The sequence below is a fragment of the Electrophorus electricus genome, chromosome 7 (assembly GCF_013358815.1).
Source record: "Electrophorus electricus isolate fEleEle1 chromosome 7, fEleEle1.pri, whole genome shotgun sequence".
Taxonomy (NCBI): domain Eukaryota; kingdom Metazoa; phylum Chordata; class Actinopteri; order Gymnotiformes; family Gymnotidae; genus Electrophorus; species Electrophorus electricus.
The window spans coordinates 18,188,720-18,210,158 of record NC_049541.1 but is presented as its reverse complement, the minus strand read 5'-3'; the positions used below and the strand labels follow the sequence as shown (position 1 = coordinate 18,210,158).

The 21,439-nt window shown below is 39.9% G+C and overlaps 1 protein-coding gene and 1 long non-coding RNA gene across 2 annotated transcripts in view; both read left to right on the top strand.

Annotated features, from left to right (window-relative positions):
* The first annotated feature begins 7 nt into the window (after window positions 1-7).
* Window positions 8-371, top strand: LOC118241654. Its single transcript, XR_004776273.1, has 2 exons — window positions 8-79; window positions 190-371. It is a non-coding gene; the product is annotated as an uncharacterized LOC118241654 (long non-coding RNA).
* Window positions 372-4,048: 3,677 nt separating this feature from the next.
* The window catches only part of LOC118241741 (antigen WC1.1-like), a 22,195-nt gene continuing 4,804 nt past the window's right edge, over window positions 4,049-21,439 (top strand). The window contains exons 1-8 of the mRNA XM_035528544.1: window positions 4,049-4,266; window positions 5,095-5,402; window positions 5,719-6,033; window positions 6,142-6,474; window positions 6,815-7,144; window positions 8,570-8,875; window positions 9,057-9,128; window positions 9,458-9,772. Of these exons, the coding sequence (XP_035384437.1) occupies window positions 4,049-4,266; window positions 5,095-5,402; window positions 5,719-6,033; window positions 6,142-6,474; window positions 6,815-7,144; window positions 8,570-8,875; window positions 9,057-9,128; window positions 9,458-9,772 (2,197 nt within the window). The remainder of the gene's footprint in view (window positions 4,267-5,094; window positions 5,403-5,718; window positions 6,034-6,141; window positions 6,475-6,814; window positions 7,145-8,569; window positions 8,876-9,056; window positions 9,129-9,457; window positions 9,773-21,439) is intronic.

Below are 21,439 nucleotides of genomic sequence, written 5' to 3'. Positions count from 1 at the left end.
TGGATCAGCCCTGTACATCTCCAACCCCACGTATGAGTCCACACCTGCCCCCACTGACCCCCACCTCCCAGCAGATGAGGTAAGTAAAAGAATTACAGTTACAGATTACAGTTATGCATAATTACAGTTACAGACTGAAACAGAACAAAACTTTGTGCTGCCCGGTTCTTACACTGGACTGTGTTACAGAAGGATGACGAGCAGCAGATGGTTGCCAGTGGCTCTTATGATCTTCTGCAGGATAGCTGAAGAGATGTGGGATCTCACTCAGACACTCTCCGTACAGCTCAGAGCCTGAACTGCTGTAGAGCAGCAGGACACTCAAGTGCTGCAGTACCTTAGCAGACCATAAGAGGGCCGAAGAAAAAAAAGAACAAAGATTGAACGGCAGTTTCATAAAGCTGAACTGCAATGAACTGGACATTGACGACCCAGTAAAATAGTAAGTACTTTTTTGATTACGTGTGTAAAACTGTTTACGTCTCTGTGTGCATGTGTTGTGTGGTTGAATGTTTACATGTTTGTTGGCCTTGATTATTCCTTTGGTAGAACAAGTTTATGTTCATGTTACCACTACATGCACAAATAAACAAACAAAAGCATTTGTATCAGTTGTGATTCATAAACTCTAAGGTATATTTCACTGAACACAAATTTCTAATCAGCTGGATAACTTGAGACAAAAGTCGAGGCTATAATGTCTGCCTAGCCCTTCTGCCACTGTCTTCTCATATGTGTAGCCTGGTCCAGAATCCAACACTGCACACAGTCTGTGATTTGGGAACAAGCCAGAACGGTGCAAGTTTCAGATATTCTGGACTGGGTTATAACAGGGTTATAAATACAAGTCTTATCTGATAGAAAAAAAGTGTGTATTTAGTCTTTGATGCAATTTGAAAGAGTTGTATTCAAAATCCTTTCAGAATACAATAATACTCTCTGTGCCAGTATCACTTGTTCTCTTTCTCTCTTGGTTTACTTAAAAAAAAGACCATTGAAGAATAGAGCTTTTATTATGTGTTTTTAGTGAGGGCGAATTTTTCTCACTTTTTTCTGTCAGTAGAATAAAATATGTTTCACCGCCGTGATTATAAAATTCATAATCCTCTTCTGCCATCTTGTGGATGCAATATGTATTACAGTTATACGGGAAAATGATTTTGTCACATCTCATTATCTATATAAAGGTTTTTAAAACTTTTAAATTGAATTGTAATAAAACGTATATTCTAAAGTCTTTATTAAATTATCTACTGTTTTTGTATTTTGCAATCATCATTTCATTATTATATGCTTCCTTTCAAATAACTGAAAACCAAGCGTCATCTTTCTCAATTTAGGCTATTAAAATATAATTTGAATGTTTATACTATTCAATTTAGTTTATTTTGAGTGATAAACTAGTGCTTTGAGTGATAAACTAGTGTCTTTCTAAATCCGTATCCTTAACAAAACTAGCTGTGTATTGTCTGTCAGATACAGTATTAATCAGTGTTTAGATCAGCTCTGTGCAGGTGGCATTAAAGCTGAATCTACACTGAGTGCTTCCTCTCTCTGAAATCAGTCTCCTGTATGCTGGTGACTTTCTCACCACACTCTCCTCAGTCAGACGCCTCTAGAGACGGGAGGTGGAGTTCTGTTCATCCGTGCTGACGTTCTTTTGATATATATGGAGTAAGTCAAACATGCATCCTCTGATTTGTCACTGAAGAATCTTTGAAGATTTCCCCTTCTCTGTCTAATAAGGTAACAGTGATTGTGATTGGCAGCTGTGAGGAGCTCTCTCTCTCTCTCTCTCTCTCTCTCTCTATAGGGGGCTGAGGGGACACAGTTCCTTCAGTCTCTCTGGGGTGGTGGAGGTGAAGCTTGTGTTTCCTGCTGAGTTGAACAGAGTGTGTGCAGGGCAGAGGGAGATGGACAGCTGTCTGACTTTAATTCTTCTGATGTCCACAGTCTCACTCACTACTGCTGGTAAGTACACAATAACGTTTAAATCGATTACCGTATCAGATACTATAAATGTGACTCAACTCTGTAATGAATCAGTTAGTTGAGACAGTAGCGATCACCAGTATGAACAGGCTGGATATGCTGGTGTAGAAAGTGGAGTGTGTAGTGAGGTGAAGCCTGGACTCTCCACAGGCTGTGACAGAGAGGAGGAGGAGGAGGAGGAGGAGGAGAAACTGCACTCAGTTCCTGAGCTCCTCCCTCCCTCCCCCACTGCACAGTACACTGGTAGAGCTCAGGAGCTCCTTCAGTCCCCTTCATCAGGACAGAGAGCAACACTGAACGTCTTCAACCCTCTTTCAGACCTTCACTCCTTCACATTATCAGTGCTAATGGGAGATGCCACCATTTCTTCTTGTATACACTTAAATGTAATAACACTGGGGTCTGCAATAGGGCTGAAACGATTCCTCGAGAAACTAGGCTAAGTCGATTACTAAAAATCATTGATGCAAAATACTAGACTCGCTAACAACAAAAATATGTCCGAATATCAAAACAGTAATAAAGCAAGGTAATATTGTATTACTTCTACTGCTGACAGATGATTATGTTGAATTAAAAGCAGACATGGAGTCTAGCCAGTCCCAGCACTGCCATCACGCTTGGGTCGTCACTGTAGAGACAGGAGAGATTCACGCAGCAGGGTGATCGGGCGGGATTCGGGTGTTATTTTACGGAAGGTTCGCTGGCAAAGTTGATACTGTTGAATTGTACCCGAGTGATTTATTGGCAGAGGCTTCGAATTTTACATTTTTGGATCTATGTAGTCGGCATTATAATAAAAGGACTGCAGCAAGTTACGTTACATACAGTTGTACTTCGAGCGAATGACTGAACTGTGTGAAGGAACAAATACGCCGTCAGGGAATCACCTATTGTGCCCTGGGGAAGTAATAAACTGGTGTTCTGAGAAATCTAGTTACTGTTTTCAAAAACTATTTCTGCTTTCACACAAATCTAGAGGCCCACTGAGCGCATGTAAAGGTTAGGGAAAGTAGCAAATGGCAAATTGCTTCGTCTTATCCGGTTTATATTTTTGTGTGTAAAACCAAAATATTTTGTGTTTGCCATTGATATCAACCATCAATTAGCATCGCTACACCAACGACTCTTCCGCTCACAAACGACACCAAATCTTGAAAAAAAAAGAAAAAAAAAAGAAAAAAAAGGCGCCTCTTAAAATAATTTAAAATAATTTTTATTTACTTATTTGTTTTTGCATTTCAGAAAATGTTTTATTCAAAATCCAGAATGTAATATGGCACTTAAATACACTAAAGTAGGTTTAGATTTGACAAATACTGCATGTAATGTAAGCAATAAAAATGTTGATTTTTCTAAAATAGAAACCAGTTAGTCCTTCATTTTGAGAGACCTGTCATATTTTCTCCTTTGTGTATTTACTATGGCTCTTTAATTAAGCAAACTTATTTCTTATATGAGTTCTCGATTAATTGATGAAGTAATTGATAGAATACTAGATTATTAAAATAATATATTGCTCCATCCCTAGTCTGCAATAGTTTTATTGCCAGTATTTCACCTGTGCCTCCTGAAGTACAGTTCTAAGTTACTCACTCAAGTTGTTCACACTGTTCATTACTTGTACAGTCAATGAAGGGCAATAACTGGTCTTTTCATCTAATGTATTGGTAAACATGTTTAAATATACCTTTCAGATAGTTTTATATATTCTTTTTTTTTTAAATTTCTTTGCATATTTATTCATTTATTTTATTTTTACTTTCTTTCTTTATTTCTCTGTTATTGTGCCACACTTGCTACTTTTGGGAATAAATAAAGTTTGTCTTATCATCTTCTCTTTTCTTATATGAGGTAAACCAGATAAATTAAATTATAAGTCTATTGATCCTTCCTCTAGATGCTGCTCCAGGTATTCCAACACCCTGAATCCCCCTCTCTTCTGTCTCCTTTAACAGACAGTGTGAGGCTGGTGGGTGGAATCAGTCGCTGTGCTGGGAGAGTGGAGGTTCTTCATGAAGGACAGTGGGGAACAGTGTGTGACGATTACTGGGAAATGACACATGCTGCAGTGGTGTGCAGAGAGCTGGACTGTGGGGAGGCTGTAGATGTACTGGGTAATGCTCACTTTGGACCAGGATCAGGACCAATCTGGATGAGTTATATCTGTAATGGAACAGAGCATACACTGCAGAACTGTGAATCAGAAGAGTGGGGGGTCAGTATCTGTGGTCATGATGAGGATGTTGGAGTGAGGTGCTCCGGTAAGATGCAGTTAATAATTAAAAAAAAATGTAATCATCCTACCAACTTATTTTTTAATTAGATTTTGAGCATGTTGCACTTGAGTCTTACATTTTATCAAATATTATTGAGCAATCTAGTTCAGTAAAGAAATTATTTGTAATATTTACCCATACAAATAATTTCCAAAAATCAGACAATTACTAGAGATACTGTATCTCTAATGCAAACGTGCGGGATTAAAGAGAAAAGAAGAAGACCAGCATTCAGAAATGCTTCCATCACCTGTCCTGTGGAAAGGAGAAGTGATTCATGGTCATTAAAGTGATCCAAGACAATATGATGCTGACTAGTGTAACGCGTGGTGGCCCGAGTGCTGCAGGGCCAGGGGTAGGACATACAGACTCCAACGTCTGGGACGTACGTTTATTTACATAAACGACAACGGCACTTACACGTATTACAAACGATAAATATAAACATGAAACAATAGACAATAAACAAACACGATGAACATGCAAATGTTTTAACAATGACGAAAAGAACATTAACATGCTATGTCAACAATGACCAACACTCTGCACACTCTGCCACAGGTTTATATACATTTAGACAAATGAGGTGCAGGTGTGTGCAAGTGTGGTTACAAACAAAACAGCCCTCCCACTGTACGTGGTGGGCCAAACCATGTGACTCGCGGGAGGCAGGGTGAAAGTGCTGTGTATTAAGAGATGGACTGTATATTAATTCTAAACAATAAATCTAATATTATTATTACCTAAAATGATTTTTAAAGTATAACACTTGTGTGCTCTGTTCAGTATAATAATTAAAATAATTTAATTGCACAGCTCACAGGAAGTCTAGACTTACTGACGGCCCTCACCTGTGCTCTGGGAGAGTGGAGGTGCTTCGTGGGAAGACCTGGACCACAGTGTGTGATGATGACTTTGACCAGCAGGATGCAGAGGTTGTGTGTAGAGAGCTGGGCTGTGGGTGTCCTGTGGAGGTGCTGGGAGCAGCTGCTTTTGGCAGAGGGGAGGGCCAGGTGTGGACAGAGGAGCTTCAGTGTAGAGGCAACGAATCTGAGATTTACTCCTGTCCAACAATATCTTCACTCAGATACAACTGTTCCCATGATAATGATGTTGGACTAATATGTTCAGGTTAAGTATAATTATTTACATCTTTACATATGTAATATGGTTAATACTGTACCTTTATATATATATATATATATATATATATATATATATATATATATATATATATATATATATATATATATATATATATATATATATGTGTGTGTGTGTGTGTGTGTGTGTGTGTGTGTGTGTGTGTGTGTGTGTGTGTGTGTGTGTGTGTGAATCTTTTACAACTGAATGCTGTCACACTAAGATATCAGTATTTACATACATGTATAATGACAATAAATATGAATTGAATGCTGTTGCACTAAGATGACAGTTGTTTGTTCAGGATACACAGCGGCACGTCTGGTTAACGGCTGGGACTCCTGTTCTGGTCGAGTGGAGCTCCAGTACCTCAGTGACTGGGGCTCAGTTTGTGGTGATAGCTGGGATAACAGAGCTGCCAGTGTCTTCTGTGAACAGCTGAAGTGTGGGAGTGCTGTGGCTGTGTTGGGGGCGGACTGGTTTGGGGAGGGGAGTGGCCACATCTGGGCTGATATGTTTGATTGTCATGGGAATGAGACACACCTGTCAGAATGTCCCATCTCATCATGGAGTCATGCAGCATGCTCTCATAAACAGGATGCTGGAGTCATCTGCAGTGGTGAGCTCCTCCACTCATGTACACCACATTATTGATGTACAAAACCAAAGTTTTCATTAAAAAATAAATAGCTTACTCATTTACATGTTTAATTATATTCCCATTCAGGTTCCTCTCAGGCCTTTCATGAGGGGCGAGTGCAGTTGTCTGGAGGGAGGGAGTGTGAGGGGCAGGTTGAGGTTTACTTCATCCAGGACTGGAGGAGAGTTCTCCTGGACTCCCGGAGTGTGTCTGAGGCCTCAGTGATCTGCAGACAGCTGGGTTGTGGTTCTGTGTTGAACTTCTCCAGCTCCTCTCCATCCAGCCCTGAACAACACAGCCACATGTGTATGATGGGTTTCAATTGTTCTGGGAGTGAAGCTCATCTGGGGAACTGCAGCAGTGCAAACCTCCTCAACCTGTCCTGCAGCTCCAGGGAACAGCTGTCAATCACCTGCTCTGGTAAGTGTTACATTAACCTAAAAATAGCTAATTGTTAACAATATTATTAACAGAGGTACCTAATATGCACTACATTACCCTAAAAAAGTGGTTTACAATTTTAATATTACTAATAATTGATAACATAATAACATGGACACCTAATCTACATTAAACTACACCCGAATTATGTGATAATTTACTATTTTTATTTCACAGCAGCAAAAATAATAAATTCATGATTTTGGTAAAACAATTCCAAGTATTAACAAAACCAGAGAGGTTCAACTGTCTGAACTATCTTGTACACTTAAGATTGCATATGTATACACAGTGTGTTTGTGTGTGTGTGTGTGTTTAGGTGTGTTTAACTCAGGCCACAGCTCCATCAGACTGGTTGGTTCTGGTGGAGATTGTGCAGGAAGACTGGAGGTTTTCCTCAACGGCTCATGGGGAACTGTGTGTGATGACTCATGGGATATTGAGGATGCCCAGGTGGTGTGCAGGCAGCTGCAGTGTGGAGTGGCCCTCAGTGCCCACGTACCAGCCTGGTTTGGTCCTGGAACTGGGCCCATATGGCTGAATGAGGTGCAGTGTGACGGGAGCGAGACGTCCATGTGGGACTGTAGGTATCAGCTCTGTGGAGAAGATGAGTGTGGACATCAAGAGGATGTAGGAGTGGTGTGTTCAGGTAAAGTGTGCTAACTTTTAGACTGATGTATCTGATTGAGCTTCAAAGTGTATAGTATACACTAAAGTGTATAGTAATTATAATAATAATAATAATAATAATAATAATAATAATAATAATAAGAAGAAGAAGAAGAAGAAGAAGAAGAAGAAGAATAGTAATGAATTTAGGTCTGTCACAATCATAAAGTATTTTGTTTTAATTTTATATAAAATATTCGAATAATGGTTTAAATATTTTTGTTCCACTAAAGTAAGCCTGATAACACTGTAACAATGAACTTAGGCTACAACTTAACCTATAACCTACAACTTACCTAATGAACATGGTATACTGGCACATACAAATAAGTTTAAGTGGCTTTTCTGTAGTTTATCCACATTAGCAACAAAGGAACTGTCTCATTGCCCAGATGTCAAGAGAAACAAAAAGATTATTTTCTACATGATGATGTTGCTGTGCATTCTGAATGAAGGGATATAATCAAATACAGTCCACATGACCCACATCACATGATTAGTGTGTAGGGAATACAAAGGTAGATCATTTGGGGTTCCCTAGGAAATACCTGAATCACCATTTAGTTTACTGCGTGAAGAACAGGTGGTCCATCTGTGACAATGTTTAGATGTACTTTAAATAGTTCTAAATTGATTGCCTTGACAAATATGAGAGAAAATTAATATAATGATAGAAATAATGATGTAATGAATAAGACATATCAACTGTTTGGACTGAATGCAGAGCAGTGCTAAGATGGACTGAACAGACTGAAATCAGGCATCAAAGTATTACCGGTATAACTGAGCTGTGGAATATAATGCCAAACTCTTCACTATAAACAAGGAAACTCACTCTTGAACATCATTTAACTGCTTGAGCCTTACAGACACATACACACCAAATTCACATTTTATATGTTGAAACTAAAACACATGATTGGCCAATATGTGAGAAAAAAGTGTGTCAAATGATCATGGGCAGATCAAATAATCACAATGATTATAACTGTATAATTATATTGTATAATATACGGTATAATTATAACTGCTTTGTTACACAGTTATTATTGTTTTATTATGTTATTACATTGTTACTACATAGCTACCCTTGACATATGCAACATCTTGTCTTCTGGGTGGCAATTAAATACTCACATAGGCCAAGTTCTATTGCAAGGTCCTAATAACAGAGATACTGAAAGGACCTATCTCTGATTGAAAGTGTTAGCCACGTGAGTTTGGAAAAGATTACATTTTTAACTGAATGAAATATTGCTAATAGTTTTTTTTAAATTAATTATTGCTAATAGTTAATCTGGTTCATGTTGAGAGTACATCACCAAATTTTGTTGTACTAAATATGATGACAATAAAGTGTTCATTAATTCATTTAATAGTTTTCATCTTTCTCTACTTTCACCAGAATTCAAAGAAATGAGACTCAGTGAGGGGTGTGAAGGGAATCTGGAATTTTTCTATAATGGAACCTGGGGGAATGTTTGTGTGAATGGGATGAATGAAAAAACAGTAAGTTTGGTCTGTCGAGAGCTGAACTGTGGAAGAACAGGCAGTGAGTCCCCATCCAGAGCAAGAGTTGAATCATCTCCTAACTGGCTGGATCAGGTGAAATGTAGGAAGCATGACTCCACTCTGTGGCACTGCCCATCTGAACCCTGGGGACAGAATGATTGTGATAATCACATTGAGGTGGCTCACATTACTTGTTCTGGTAGGCAGATTCTCATTCCAGTTTGTACTAGTTTTATATACTTTTCCATACTGATGAGCAAACTGTGTAGATTTGTTCTCTATCCATTCAATGCTATGTAGATTACGAAATATATCTGACTAACATGGCTACAGTACTGGATGCTCTTGGAAGTTCAATCTCTGTCTTGCTCTACACACAGGAGAGAGAAATGATCATGTGCAGCAAAGTCATGTGAAATGCTCCTCCTCTTCCTCCCAGAGCCAGTGCTCCAGTAAGGACTCACACACAAAGAAGGTCCACATTTGACTCAGGAGAGCATTAATTACAAATGCTACAAGTGTCAGTCCTCTCCTCACCATGATCAGTAATAATCTCTGAATCAGACATGTTCAAATGACAGTACAAATCCATCACTTATTATATGGATTACTGATCTGTTATGATTTCCGTAGCTAGAGTTCTCAGTATGACTTTTCCTTCTCATGTTTTTTTTGGGGGTGTGTGTATGTGTGTGTTTGTGTGTGTGTGTGTGTGTGTGTGTGTGTGTGTGTGTGTGTGTGTGTGTGTGTGTGTGTGTGTGTGTGTGTGTGTGTGAGGTAGATCACCTGCCTCTCAGGCTGAGTGGACCAGAGAGAAGCTGCTCTGGGAGGCTGGAGATTTATCATAACGCTGCGTGGGGCTCCATCTGTGATGATCAGTGGGACATCAGGGATGCTGAGGTGGTCTGCAGACAGCTGGGCTGTGGGAAGGCACTGAGGGCAGATGGCAGTGCTGCCTTTGGTGCTGGTGAAGGGGTGATCTGGCTGAATAGAGTGAAGTGTAGAGGGGATGAGATTCACCTGAGGGACTGCAGTTATTCAATGAAGAACCACACTGACTGCTCCCACAAAGAGGATGCTGGAGTCACCTGTGCAGGTCAGAAGTACATGGGGGAGTCTAGGATTTCTGATTGTAATTTTTTTTCCCCCCAGAATTAATTTCCATGTGATTCAGAATTGCTGTTAATTGCTAGTGAGAGTGTGAACACGGCACTGCCAAAAATCTGGAAGAGTGTGTACATGTGTTTTGTGTATGTCTAAATGTTGTGCTTCTCTATTTACAGAGCAACCTTTGCCCCCCACCACTAGCTCCAGAACAACCACCAGAAACTCCAGCACCACAGGTTCACTAGTTTGTTTTGTCTTGGTTTTTTGTTTATCTAAATGTTTCTGAACACATCATTCCATGTTCTACAAAGTTTTATTGTTTATTTCTTTGTGCAGTTGGTCAGAGGACAACAGCCAGTTGCCCACAAACTCCACCAGCAGCTGCTCTGTCCCTCCTTTCAGTGGTTCTCCTGGGAGTGCTGCTCTTCCTGGTCTTAGTGCTTCTCTCTGGGCTGGTTTACCAGAACAGAGTGCTCAGTAGAGGTGGGACACATTCACAAGTCATCTACAAGTCAGAGGCTAGACTAGCCTCTGAACATCGTTAGTCCTTCAATCTGTCTGTCTTCTTTTACTCTGATGTGACACCATGTTTGTGTCTGTCTCCACCCAGTGCTCTTTAGTCGTTACACCCCCAGGTTCAATGTTCTATCTAATGCAGTCTATGAGGAGATCAACCACAGACTCATCATTAAAAGAACCAATAACTCTGCTCAAAGGGGTGAGTAGGATGTGTAGTGTTTAACATGAAGCTTGGTGAATTATATTTTTGAGATTTTGAGATTTTTAGATCTTTAATACACATGTATCAACAGGAAAGGCATTTGGAAAATATTAAATGGTCAAATGCAGAACACCTCAATGCACGCTCTGTGATTGATATAATGTTGGATATTTTCCAAATGCCTTTCCTGTTGATACATCTGTATTAAAGATAAAAAACCTTTGAATGAATTTAGACATTGTGCTAATTGTAATGAGTACTATATAATGACAGAGAGGGAGTTTGTGTGTTTGCATGTGTTTTGTGTGTTAGTGTGGTGTCTGATTTACTTGCTGCATTGCATATTATTTCTGTCTTCCTGAAATCAATCCAGTTGACTATGAGCCACCTAAGTCAGAGGTTTGTGGTTGATTTGGTGTTCTGTACCTGTCATATGACTGTTCTGCGCTCCTCTAACAGGAAGTGTCCTTTCTGAAGCCCAGCATTCAGGATATGAGGATGTGGATCAGGAGCTTCTCTCAGGTAACAGTCAAACTCATTTACCTCTTAACACAGTAATCCCTTATTTACCTGACCCTCTTAACCAGAGGAACCTTACCACATTTATCAGTATGTGCGTCCTTGGGAATCAAACCCATAACAATGGTGTTGCTGGCGCTTTCTTTATTTTGCACATTTAGGAAAAAAAAATTAATTCTCAGTTGTTATACATTAAATACAAAGTTGCAAATGACAAGAATAGTTTAAATTATTTAAATTGAGCCAAAAATTAAAGTTAATTGATATGGTAAGAGATGGCACACAAGAAAACTATGATGATGTCACCACTGCTGGATAAAATGCTGGTATTGTAGCAGGTGTGTCTCCATATTGAAGATTTTCTGTTAGTTTGATGGGTTGATACAACCTGAACCCTCATTCCTGAATACAGTGAACCAGCTACCAAACAACCACTCTCATGTTGACCAAGCCAGGATGCTACCAGCACACCAGCAAGAGTGCATGAAGAACCTAAACAGCTAAGGATGTGAGGAGAAGGAGCTGACATATTCAAACAGGGAGAGAAAAAGTAAAACTTAAACTGCTCAAAATAGCTTTCCCAACCAAGGAAGGATAACTTGAGCAAGAAGGAAATAGGAATCAGCAGACAGCCCTTGACATCTCTACCTGGATTACAGGCTTTATCACTCACCAGAACTCTGAACAAAAACTGAGCACCAGGGAGGAGTGAGGCTGTGGGCTGGATGACAGGTGTGGCTGATTGCCTCTGATTACTGTGAGGCGTCTCTATGCTTCCCTCTGGTGGCTGAAGATGGCCTAGCCAACAGCCCAGCCCCAGCCAGTCAGAAAAAAACATTAAATATTCTCATTACAAAAACATATCTGTTCAGTGGTTTGGGATACTTACAAGTATAAATATGTATAGGGAGCATTTTTATATTCTGACATCATCAAAACGTTCTGTTCAAAAGAGTAATTTTACACTTTTTTAAAATAGGTTTATTTATTTGTTTGATTGGTGTTGGAGAGAAGATGTTTCAATGAATAATAATGTAACTATAAATAGCCTAAAATACCTTGGTTATCTGTGTGTTTACATCACGTGATATGCCATGTTGCAGCCACAATTTATTGGCCCTACATGTGTGATACAATTAGAAAAGCGGAGATGAGTTTTGTTTAACAAAATTAAAAATTCAGAATTTAAATGGCATTCATGTTGGCTCATTGTGTCAAAGATCTCTGTCTTTGATTGTTTGCTAGTTTGGACATGGATGTGTTTAGCAATAACATGCTTTCCATTCTGTCGCATCATGTTGTCTAGCTTTGCAACTCTTTTATTCAAAACCTGATTGTTTTTCATAGTTGACTTTGCTGCTTATTAGCACCCGATTGTCTTTCATTGTTCAATATTTTAAATATTTATAATTCTTAAACTAAAAAAGCTAAGGACAGAAGCAGTGAAATGCAGTGCAGCTGTTATAAGCCTGATTAAAAAGAGCTGCAGTTTGATCAGCAGGTGATGGTGTAGCTGGTCTTTGAATATCTTGATACTTGTGCACCTTGTTAACTTGGTGCACCTGCTCCTTTCAGAGTCTCTGCATGGCCCTGGTGTAGAGGACGTAGCTGAGAATTATGATGATGTCATTACTGCTGATCAGGACTCTGCTGTTGTGACAGGTGTGACTTTTAAAATTGTAACCTCAAATATTTAAAAAATCAATCATTGTTGAAGTACATGCTAATGCAATTGTATCTACTTCCACCTTCTGACAGAGGAGATGACAGAGAACTATGATGATGTTATTAGCACTGGACTAAACCTCAACATTATAGCAGGTAGGAATTTGTGAAAAAAATGAAAGCATTTTAGTGAGTAAGTATGTTTTCATTGTAGAACATTTATTTTAAAGTGAAATTAGGCTGTTAATATATGGGTTTTATTATGTTTTGACATAACTGATCTTTGCCTGTTGGTGTAGTGGACACACCAGAGAACAGTGATGACGTCATCAATGCTGGACAGGATGTAGGAGGTGTAAATGGTGAGTGGCTTCCCTTGTTGTGTTCTCTACTACATTCCACTTGTATGTGAGTGGGGAGGGTGGAGTCAGTGTGTCAAATAAAACGAGAATTTGTTCATTAATTTTTTCATTTAGTGAGTAACATGAGCTGAACTTTATGTTTATGGACATAACAAGTGCCTATCTTACCTTTCTTGGAGCTGTTTATAGAAGCTGCTCCAATGTGTATTAAAACAAGATAAACAATATATTTCAAGCAGCAAAATGTTTAATTTTGCACTTTTTACAGATCATGAGTACAGGATACAGAAGCTGCAGGAAGATGGAAACCTTTTCTGAAAACTTCAGAAAACATTTGAATTTCTTTGAATTCAGAAAATTTTGTGTTTAAATAACATTTTTTTTAATCTTTTCACAAATCAAATATGATGTGAACATGAATGGTTTGAAATTGGCTATTTTTCAGATACCCACATCTCAAATAGTGTATGAACAGCTTGTGGGTAAAAAATCTCCTAGTCACTAAACTTCCTTTCACAATGTTCTTTCATTGTTGTTATATAATCAAACATTTATGGACACATCTCAGTGGTTAGGGTACTTGATTAAGCACCACCACTGCCAAGCTGCCACTGTTGGACCCCTGAGCAAGTCCCATTAATCATCAATTGTTCAAATTATACTTAGTCATATTTGGGAGCTGCTTTGGATAAAAGCATCAGATAAATGTACAACACCTTGAAAGCATTTTGAATGATTCAATTCTCAACATGTTTTTTAACAAGCAAGTTAATGACCAAACTAAAGAGCAATTAATAAATAATCCACTGATGTTTTCTGTAAAATGATCCCTTTTCATTTATAGTTAGTTTTGTTTATATATTTAAAATGTTCAAGTTTGAAAGTTAAAATAATAATAAATATTGTCAGTTGGTGGGTGGCAAAAATGATCATTCTGCTTTATTTCTGGTATGTAATTACTGGTATAGGTAAGTGCTGTGTAGCCAGATTTATATATGAGCAACTCTTAAAATATTTCATGATTAATAGGCAGTTTTAGTGTAACATGATTTCAGCTTTTAAGAGAGAGAAACAGAGTGGACAGTGATTTGAATGAGGAACTTACCCTTTCTGACATATAGCACCATTATGAAAAAGTTTTGTTTGTTCTTGTTTTGGTCCCCAGTTTTTACCACCCACCCTTCCTTGTCTGAACCTGTGTTTCATCTTCCCCAGTCTAGTTATATATTTATATCCTGTGTCTTCCTGACTTAGTTTGTTGGTAATTGTAAATTCCCAGCATGAATTCTGTGTTTCCATAGTTTATCATGTTTTTTTTATGCTTTGTGTAGTTGTTTTCTGGTTTTGTTTCCCTCTCTTCCGGTTACTCAACCATTAACTGTTGCATGGATAATAAGTTTGGATTTGTCCTAAATAAAGCTTGCTCTTCTTGTGTTTGCATCCTGTCTTGCCTTGCTCTGTGTTTCATTATGACTGACCAATGTAATGCAATGCAGCAAGTGAGCAATATACTGGTATGGGTATCTTACATCAGTGGAAAAACTTTGGCTGCTTCTGTGGAGTCCAAACATTTTTACATTATTCTAGGTGTCTCACAGACCACTATGCTTAGGGGTTTGAAATGCTAAAATAAGAACTTATGTATCCTCTGTAAGCTGTTTCCATGCATGGCACAGTATGTATTTGGGAATACTGTTCCGATCCACTGGAGAAGTATAAATTAGGGAGTCCCACACTAAGATGGCAGAGGTAAGGTATATGATTGTAGTCTAAGTGGTGAACCACTTGGGACTGTTCACCTAGGTCCAGGGGTATGACAATGCAGTATGTCAATCCCACTTTTCCACCAGAAATCAGCACCTGATAGGGGCTTCTCCAGTGAGGTCCCAGCACCATACGGCTCTCTGTGGGCTTATTGAGCCACACCAAGTCATCTACTCACAAGCACACAATGCTGAATACTCACGCCATGAAACAGCTTCTGTTTCTCCTGAGCCTTGGCCATGTTCACTCTGGCAGCAGTGAATGCCGTCTCTAGCTACTCTACAAGAGACGACACAAACTGTGCATGAGACTCAAAGCCTGCAGGCTTCAGGATTCGGGAGGGCGCAAGCACATCTGCAGGAACCTGTGCTTCACGTCCATGTATGAGGGAGAAGGGGCTGAAGCAACTACTGGCATGTCTGGATGGCCACCACTTTGGAAATGTCTAGGTCCTTCTCTTGCAATGACCTTATCTGAGAGCCATCATGTGAGTAACTTGACAAGGCCCAGGTTTACACCAGGCCCCTTAGGAAAATGAGATTTTTCAATTTTGATTCTTTACTTGAAATTTTATTAGTGAGGAATTAATATTTGGAGCATGTGATAGATACTGTCAGTTAAGAATGTTAATCGGGTGCTCTGGCTGCTATTCCAGCGAGCTGGCCATTTGGTCCAGTGGTCAGGGCTCATGTTTACTTCCTTTCAGTCCTGGTTAGGGTGGCTGCCTTCAGCTTTTGTACGTGGGATGGCAGTGAGGCCATTGGGAGTGTGCTCCAGGTTGATGAACCCACACCTGCTGTAAAAGCATGGTCAAGCCCAGTGTGAGGACCCCTGATGAAGGTCACGGGTGTGGCCCTGATGGAAAGGGCAGTTGTGTGCAGAGGGACACATGGACAGTGTCATGTGCAGAGGCACTCCCCAGAGGTGAAGGCATTGCAACAGAGACTGTCACTATCCAAAGGGGAGAATGGTGTGATGGAGACCGTCACTTAGGATGGTTAAATTGGTACTCTGGCTGCTAATCCAGAGAGCTGGTCTCATGATCAGAGGTTGGCTTTGTGTTCGAGTTCTTCAGCTTTTGTTACGGAGCAGCTTCTCAGAGCATGACTGTGGCATCACCAGCTGTGAGGTTCAGAGGAAGACCTTGTCCTCCCTCTGGGGTCTTCCAGATTTGATTCAATTATCCCTGATTGAACCATTTGATTAATTTCTCCCTGACTACAAGTACATATGTACCCGGCACGACACTGTTTCTTTTTGTCTTTCTTGCAATGGAGAATAAAGACTCTTCTCAACTGCACTCACACCTCGCTCCTTCTCTGCGACCATAACAGCTCTTTTTCTCGACACGTTTTCTCAGCATGCAGGCATGTTAAGGGGAAAAAAGATTTTTACCATTTTATTCTAAGATTTTAATCCAGGAACTTCTGATATTAACAGAAGTTTGATTGTTGCTGCTTTTTGCAAGGCCTCCAGTCATTCATGATAAGGATTATATGACAAGTGCCATAAAAATTAAACTGTTCATTCATTACACTGCTTTTTTTCCTTCCACATAACTGTCATAGACAGGATTTTACAATTTATATTTCTAAAATGTAAGGTTTTTATTGTTGTTGTTGTTATTGTTGCATTGAAGTAATGAAAAAATATTGCACATCACCTGAGAATAAAACCCATTACATGCTGCTTCCCCTAATATTCATGTTATTGATAACTAGATGATTATTATTAATTTTTATTTTATTGACTTTCTTGATAGATATTATTCTGTGTTATATGTTAAAGTGAAGATAAATTAAAAAAGACTGAAATGTGATCAAAATATTTTAAGTTTCTCTTTTATATTTCCAGTTGCATGGGAGAACGCAGAAGTCAAGACATCAGCAATGACATCAGCTGTTGAGTGACACGTAAGTCACAGTTGCAGAATGTATAATCCTTTGCTGCCATCTTGTGCACTAAATATGAAAATTCACCATGCTTTTTGTAATGGATTGGTTAGGATTAAGTGTTGAACAGTTTACATAACTGGTAAATGAATTACACATTTTAAATTGTGATAAAAATTACAATTTTCTATTTTTCTCTTCCACAATCATAATTTCTTTATACTTTATACTTTCTGTGTGACCAGGTAATTAAAAACAAAGTCTTGTGTTTCTCAGACAAGGCTTTTAAAATAAATTTTCATTTCAACAAGTATTGGATTTATTTTAGATTATTCTGAACACTAGTTTAATCTGAGTGATAATATAGTATTTTTTTTTGTATTTTATTCTAACCTAAAAATAGACTTGATTGTTTTCCTTTGGCAGTTATTAATCAGTGTTTAGATCAGCTCTGTGCAGGTGCCATTAAAGCTGAATCTACACTGAGTGCTTCCTCTCTCTGAAATCAGTCTCCTGTATGCTGGTGACTTTCTCACCACACTCTCCTCAGTCAGACGCCTCTATAGACGGGAGGTGGAGTTCTGTTCATCCGCGCTGACGTTCTTTTGATATATATGGAGTAAGTGAAACATGCATCCTCTGATTTGTCACTGAAGAATCTTTGAAGATTTGCCCTTCTCTGTCTAATAAGGTAACAGTGAGTGTGATTGGCAGCTGTGAGGAGCTCTCTCTCTCTCTCTCTCTCTCTCTCTCGCTCTCTCTCTCTCTCTCTCTCTCTCTCTCTCTCTCTCTCTATATATATATATATATATATATATATATATATATATATATATATATATATATATATATATATATATATATATATATATAGAGGGCTGAGTTCCTTCCTTCAGTTCCTTCAGTCTCTCTGGGGTTGTGGAGGTCAAGCTTGTGTTTCCTGCTGAGTTGAACAGAGTGTGTGCAGGGCAGAGGGAGATGGACAGCTGTCTGACTTTAATTCTTCTGATGTCCACAGTCTCACTCACTACTGCTGAAAATTGCTATAGAAATAAATTTAGATTAACAAATTGCTATATTACAAACTATAAATGTGACTCAACTCTGTAATGAATCAGAGTTAGTTGAGACAGTAGTGATCACCAGTCTGAACAGGCTAGATAAGCTGTTGTAGAAAGTGGAGTGTGTAGTGGGGTGAAGCCTGGACTCTCCACAGGCTGTGACAGAGAGGAGGAGGAGGAGGAGGAGGAGGAGGAGAAACTGCACTCAGTTCCTGAGCTCCTCCCTCCCTCCCCCACTGCACAGTACACTGGTAGAGCTCAGGAGCCCCTTCAGTCCCCTTCATCAGGACAGAGAGCAACACTGAACGTCTTCAACCCTCTTTCAGACCTTCACTCCTTCACATTCTCAGTGCTAATGGGAGATGCCACCATTTCTCCCTGGTTTGTGTACACACAGTAATATCTAATCACACAGATAATCAATAAAAATACCAGTCAATAACTGGTATTTTGGAGCTAGTCTATACATTTGTGTATATATACTATTTATAGCATTATATGCTATTTTTTCATATTTGTGTCCTCTGTGGGCAGCTGAAGTGTGGCAGTGCTGTGGCTGTGTTGGGGGTGGACTGGTTTGGGGAGGGAAGTGGCCGCGTTAGGGCTGATGTGTTTGATTGTCATGGGAATGAGACACACCTGTCAGAATGTCCCATCTCATCATGGAGTCGACCAGCATGTTCTCATAAACAGGATGCTGGAGTCATCTGCAATGGTGAGCTCTTCCACTCATGTACACCACATTACTGAAGTTTTAAAACATTAAATATATTTTGCATGCTAAAATAAAAACCGTTTTAATTTTCAGATTTAATTATATTCCCATTCAGGTTCCTCTCAGGCCTTTCATGAGGGGCGAGTGAGGTTGTCTGGAGGGAGGGAGTGTGAGGGGCAGGTTGAGGTTTACTTCAGTCAGGACTGGAGGAGAGTTCTCCTGGATTCCTGGAGTGTGTCTGAGGCCTCAGTGATCTGCAGACAGCTGGGTTGTGGTTCTGTGTTGAACTTCTCCAGCTCCTCTCCATCCAGCCCTGACCAACACAGCCACATGTGTATGATGGGTTTCAATTGTTCTGGGAGTGAAGCTCATCTGGGGAACTGCAGCAGTGCAAAACTGCTCAACCTCTCCTGCAGCTCCAGGGAACAGCTGTCAATCACCTGCTCTGGTAGGGTTACATTAACCCAAAACATGGGTACCTAATACGTTCTAAAATGTATCCCTGTTGTGTGAGGATTTATGACATTTATCACTTAGTATCAAAAATAAGAACCTGGAATCATTATTTTGGTAAAAACAATTCCGTGTGTGTGTGTGTGTGTGTGTGTGTGTGTGTGCGTGCGTGCGTGCGTGCGTGTGTGTGTTTAGGTTTGTTTAACTCAGGCCACAGCTCCATCAGACTGGTTGGTTCTGGGGGAGATTGTGCAGGAAGGCTGGAGGTTTTCCTCAACGGCTCTTGGGGGACAGTGTGTGATGACTCATGGGACATTGAGGATGCCCAGGTGGTGTGCAGGCAGCTGCATGGTGGAGTGGCCCTCAGTGCCCACGCACCAGCCTGGTTTGGTCCAGGAACTGGGCCCATATGGCTGAATGAGGTGCAGTGTGATGGGAGCCAGACGTCCATGTGGAACTGCAGGTATCAACTCTGTGGACAAGATGAGTGTGGACATCAAGAGGATGTAGGAGTGGTGTGTTCTGGTAAAGTGTCTTGACTGCTGCTGTTCTCAATCAGCCTGATGTGGCTGATTGTCTTTCAAAGCTCTGTATATAGTGATCACTAAAAAATAGGCTTGTCACAATCATTAATTTTTTTTATCTTCATTAATTTTTGTATAAAATATGACAATTATTTAATTGTTTTGTTCCAGTAAAATAAGCCCAATAACACTGTAACAAGAAAAAGAAGAAAAACATGGCATATTGGTACATACAAATACCCTTAAATTTGTAAATGGCTTTACAGAATTATGCTATATTGTTATTGTATAAATATTACATTGTGTTATTACCTTGTGTAACTACATTGCTGTGGTTATAAGTGGCTAGCCTTAAAATGTATGCATTACCATTATCTTTTACTTGGCTGACTTGCTTTTAAATACTCGACACTGTCTCTGAGTGAAGGTTCTAGCTGCTCAAGTGTTGGGAAATATGCTGGGTCATTATGGGAAATGTAGTACCTGTAGTTAATTTATGTGGTGTTAATGCTTTGGTGCATGGAAACATTTTACTGAGTCACTTGCTCTATCATTTCTAGTGATGCCCCTGTTAAATAACAATTTTGAGGGAACAGTATTATTACCATTATTGAATGAATAATTGCTAAGGGAAAATGCAGTGACTGGGTACTCTCAGTTTTTTTGTCCTACTCTGTGTTTTGTCTGCCTGTTTGGACACTCAAGGCATTATTCCTCTTTGGGAGAACTGAACTTTTGGAAATTGGTAGATGATGCCAACTTTATACACCTGATAAACTGAATTTTATCCCAGTGAAGCTATCCCACTGTTATGAACTCCTGGAACCACACTCATCCCTGCACTGCCACGCCTACCTCTTCTCACCGACATCTCTGATCTGGTTTGCCAGAGTACTAATTACACACCTGATAACTATTCTCCTCATTACTCCCCTTATTTAAGCTCCCCTCCCTGTCACTCTCTTTGTGAAGTGTTGCCATTCCCATGTTGCATACAGAGCCTTCCATATACGTGTTTGTCTTCCTGGTTTCCGTATCCTGCCTGTGTTTCAGACCTCGTCTCCTCCATGACCCCTGGTTGTCTGTTGACTCTGCCCCGCGTTTTTGACCTCAGATCCACCTGACTACAAGTACCCACCTGACTCCTCTAACCTGCCCTGTTTCTTCAATAAAACCCCCATCCATGCTTCCAACACCATTGTGAAGTTCACAGATGACATCACAGTAATAGGTCTCATATCGAATAATGATGAGACTCACTACAGAGAGGAGATCTCTCACATAGCCAGATGGTCCTCAAGCAACAATCTGGTTCTGAAAACTACCAAGACCAAAGAGTTCATTGTGTTTTACAGAACAACCAGAAGAACAGGGCATGCTCCACTATTCATGGAAGTGGAGCGTGTGGACAACATAAAAGTACCTAGAACTCCACATTACAGCCAGCCTTACTTTGGCATTGAACATCTCCCACCTGGAAAACAACGCCCAGTAAAAGCTCTTTCTCCTGAGGTGGTTCAAGCATGCTGGACTCTCCATCAAACCTCTATAGAAGCACCACTGAAAGTTTTCTCTGTCTCTGTATGACTGTATGGTATGCCAGCTCTACAGCAGAAGACAGAAAGGACTTGGCCCAGGTGGTGAGAGTAGCCTACAGGATGGCAGGATGCCCACATTCCAACCTGAACTCAGGATCATCGGATTGCGGGATACCCGCTCCCCGACCTGAACTCAGTTTATGCTGCCCACCTCCAGAAGATAGCCTGCGGCACCAAGACCACAGATTGTTTGTCCACCTGCCTTCAGGATCAAGATTTCCAAGAATAAAAACCAGTGGACTAAGGAACAGCTTTTTCTCCAGAGCTGTGAACTCCATCACCCCATCTGTACACACTCACCTCAGACTAAAGACACTGACACACTTCAGTTGCACCCTTGCACATGCACCTATTTTACACATTACTGTACTTTGTATTTACC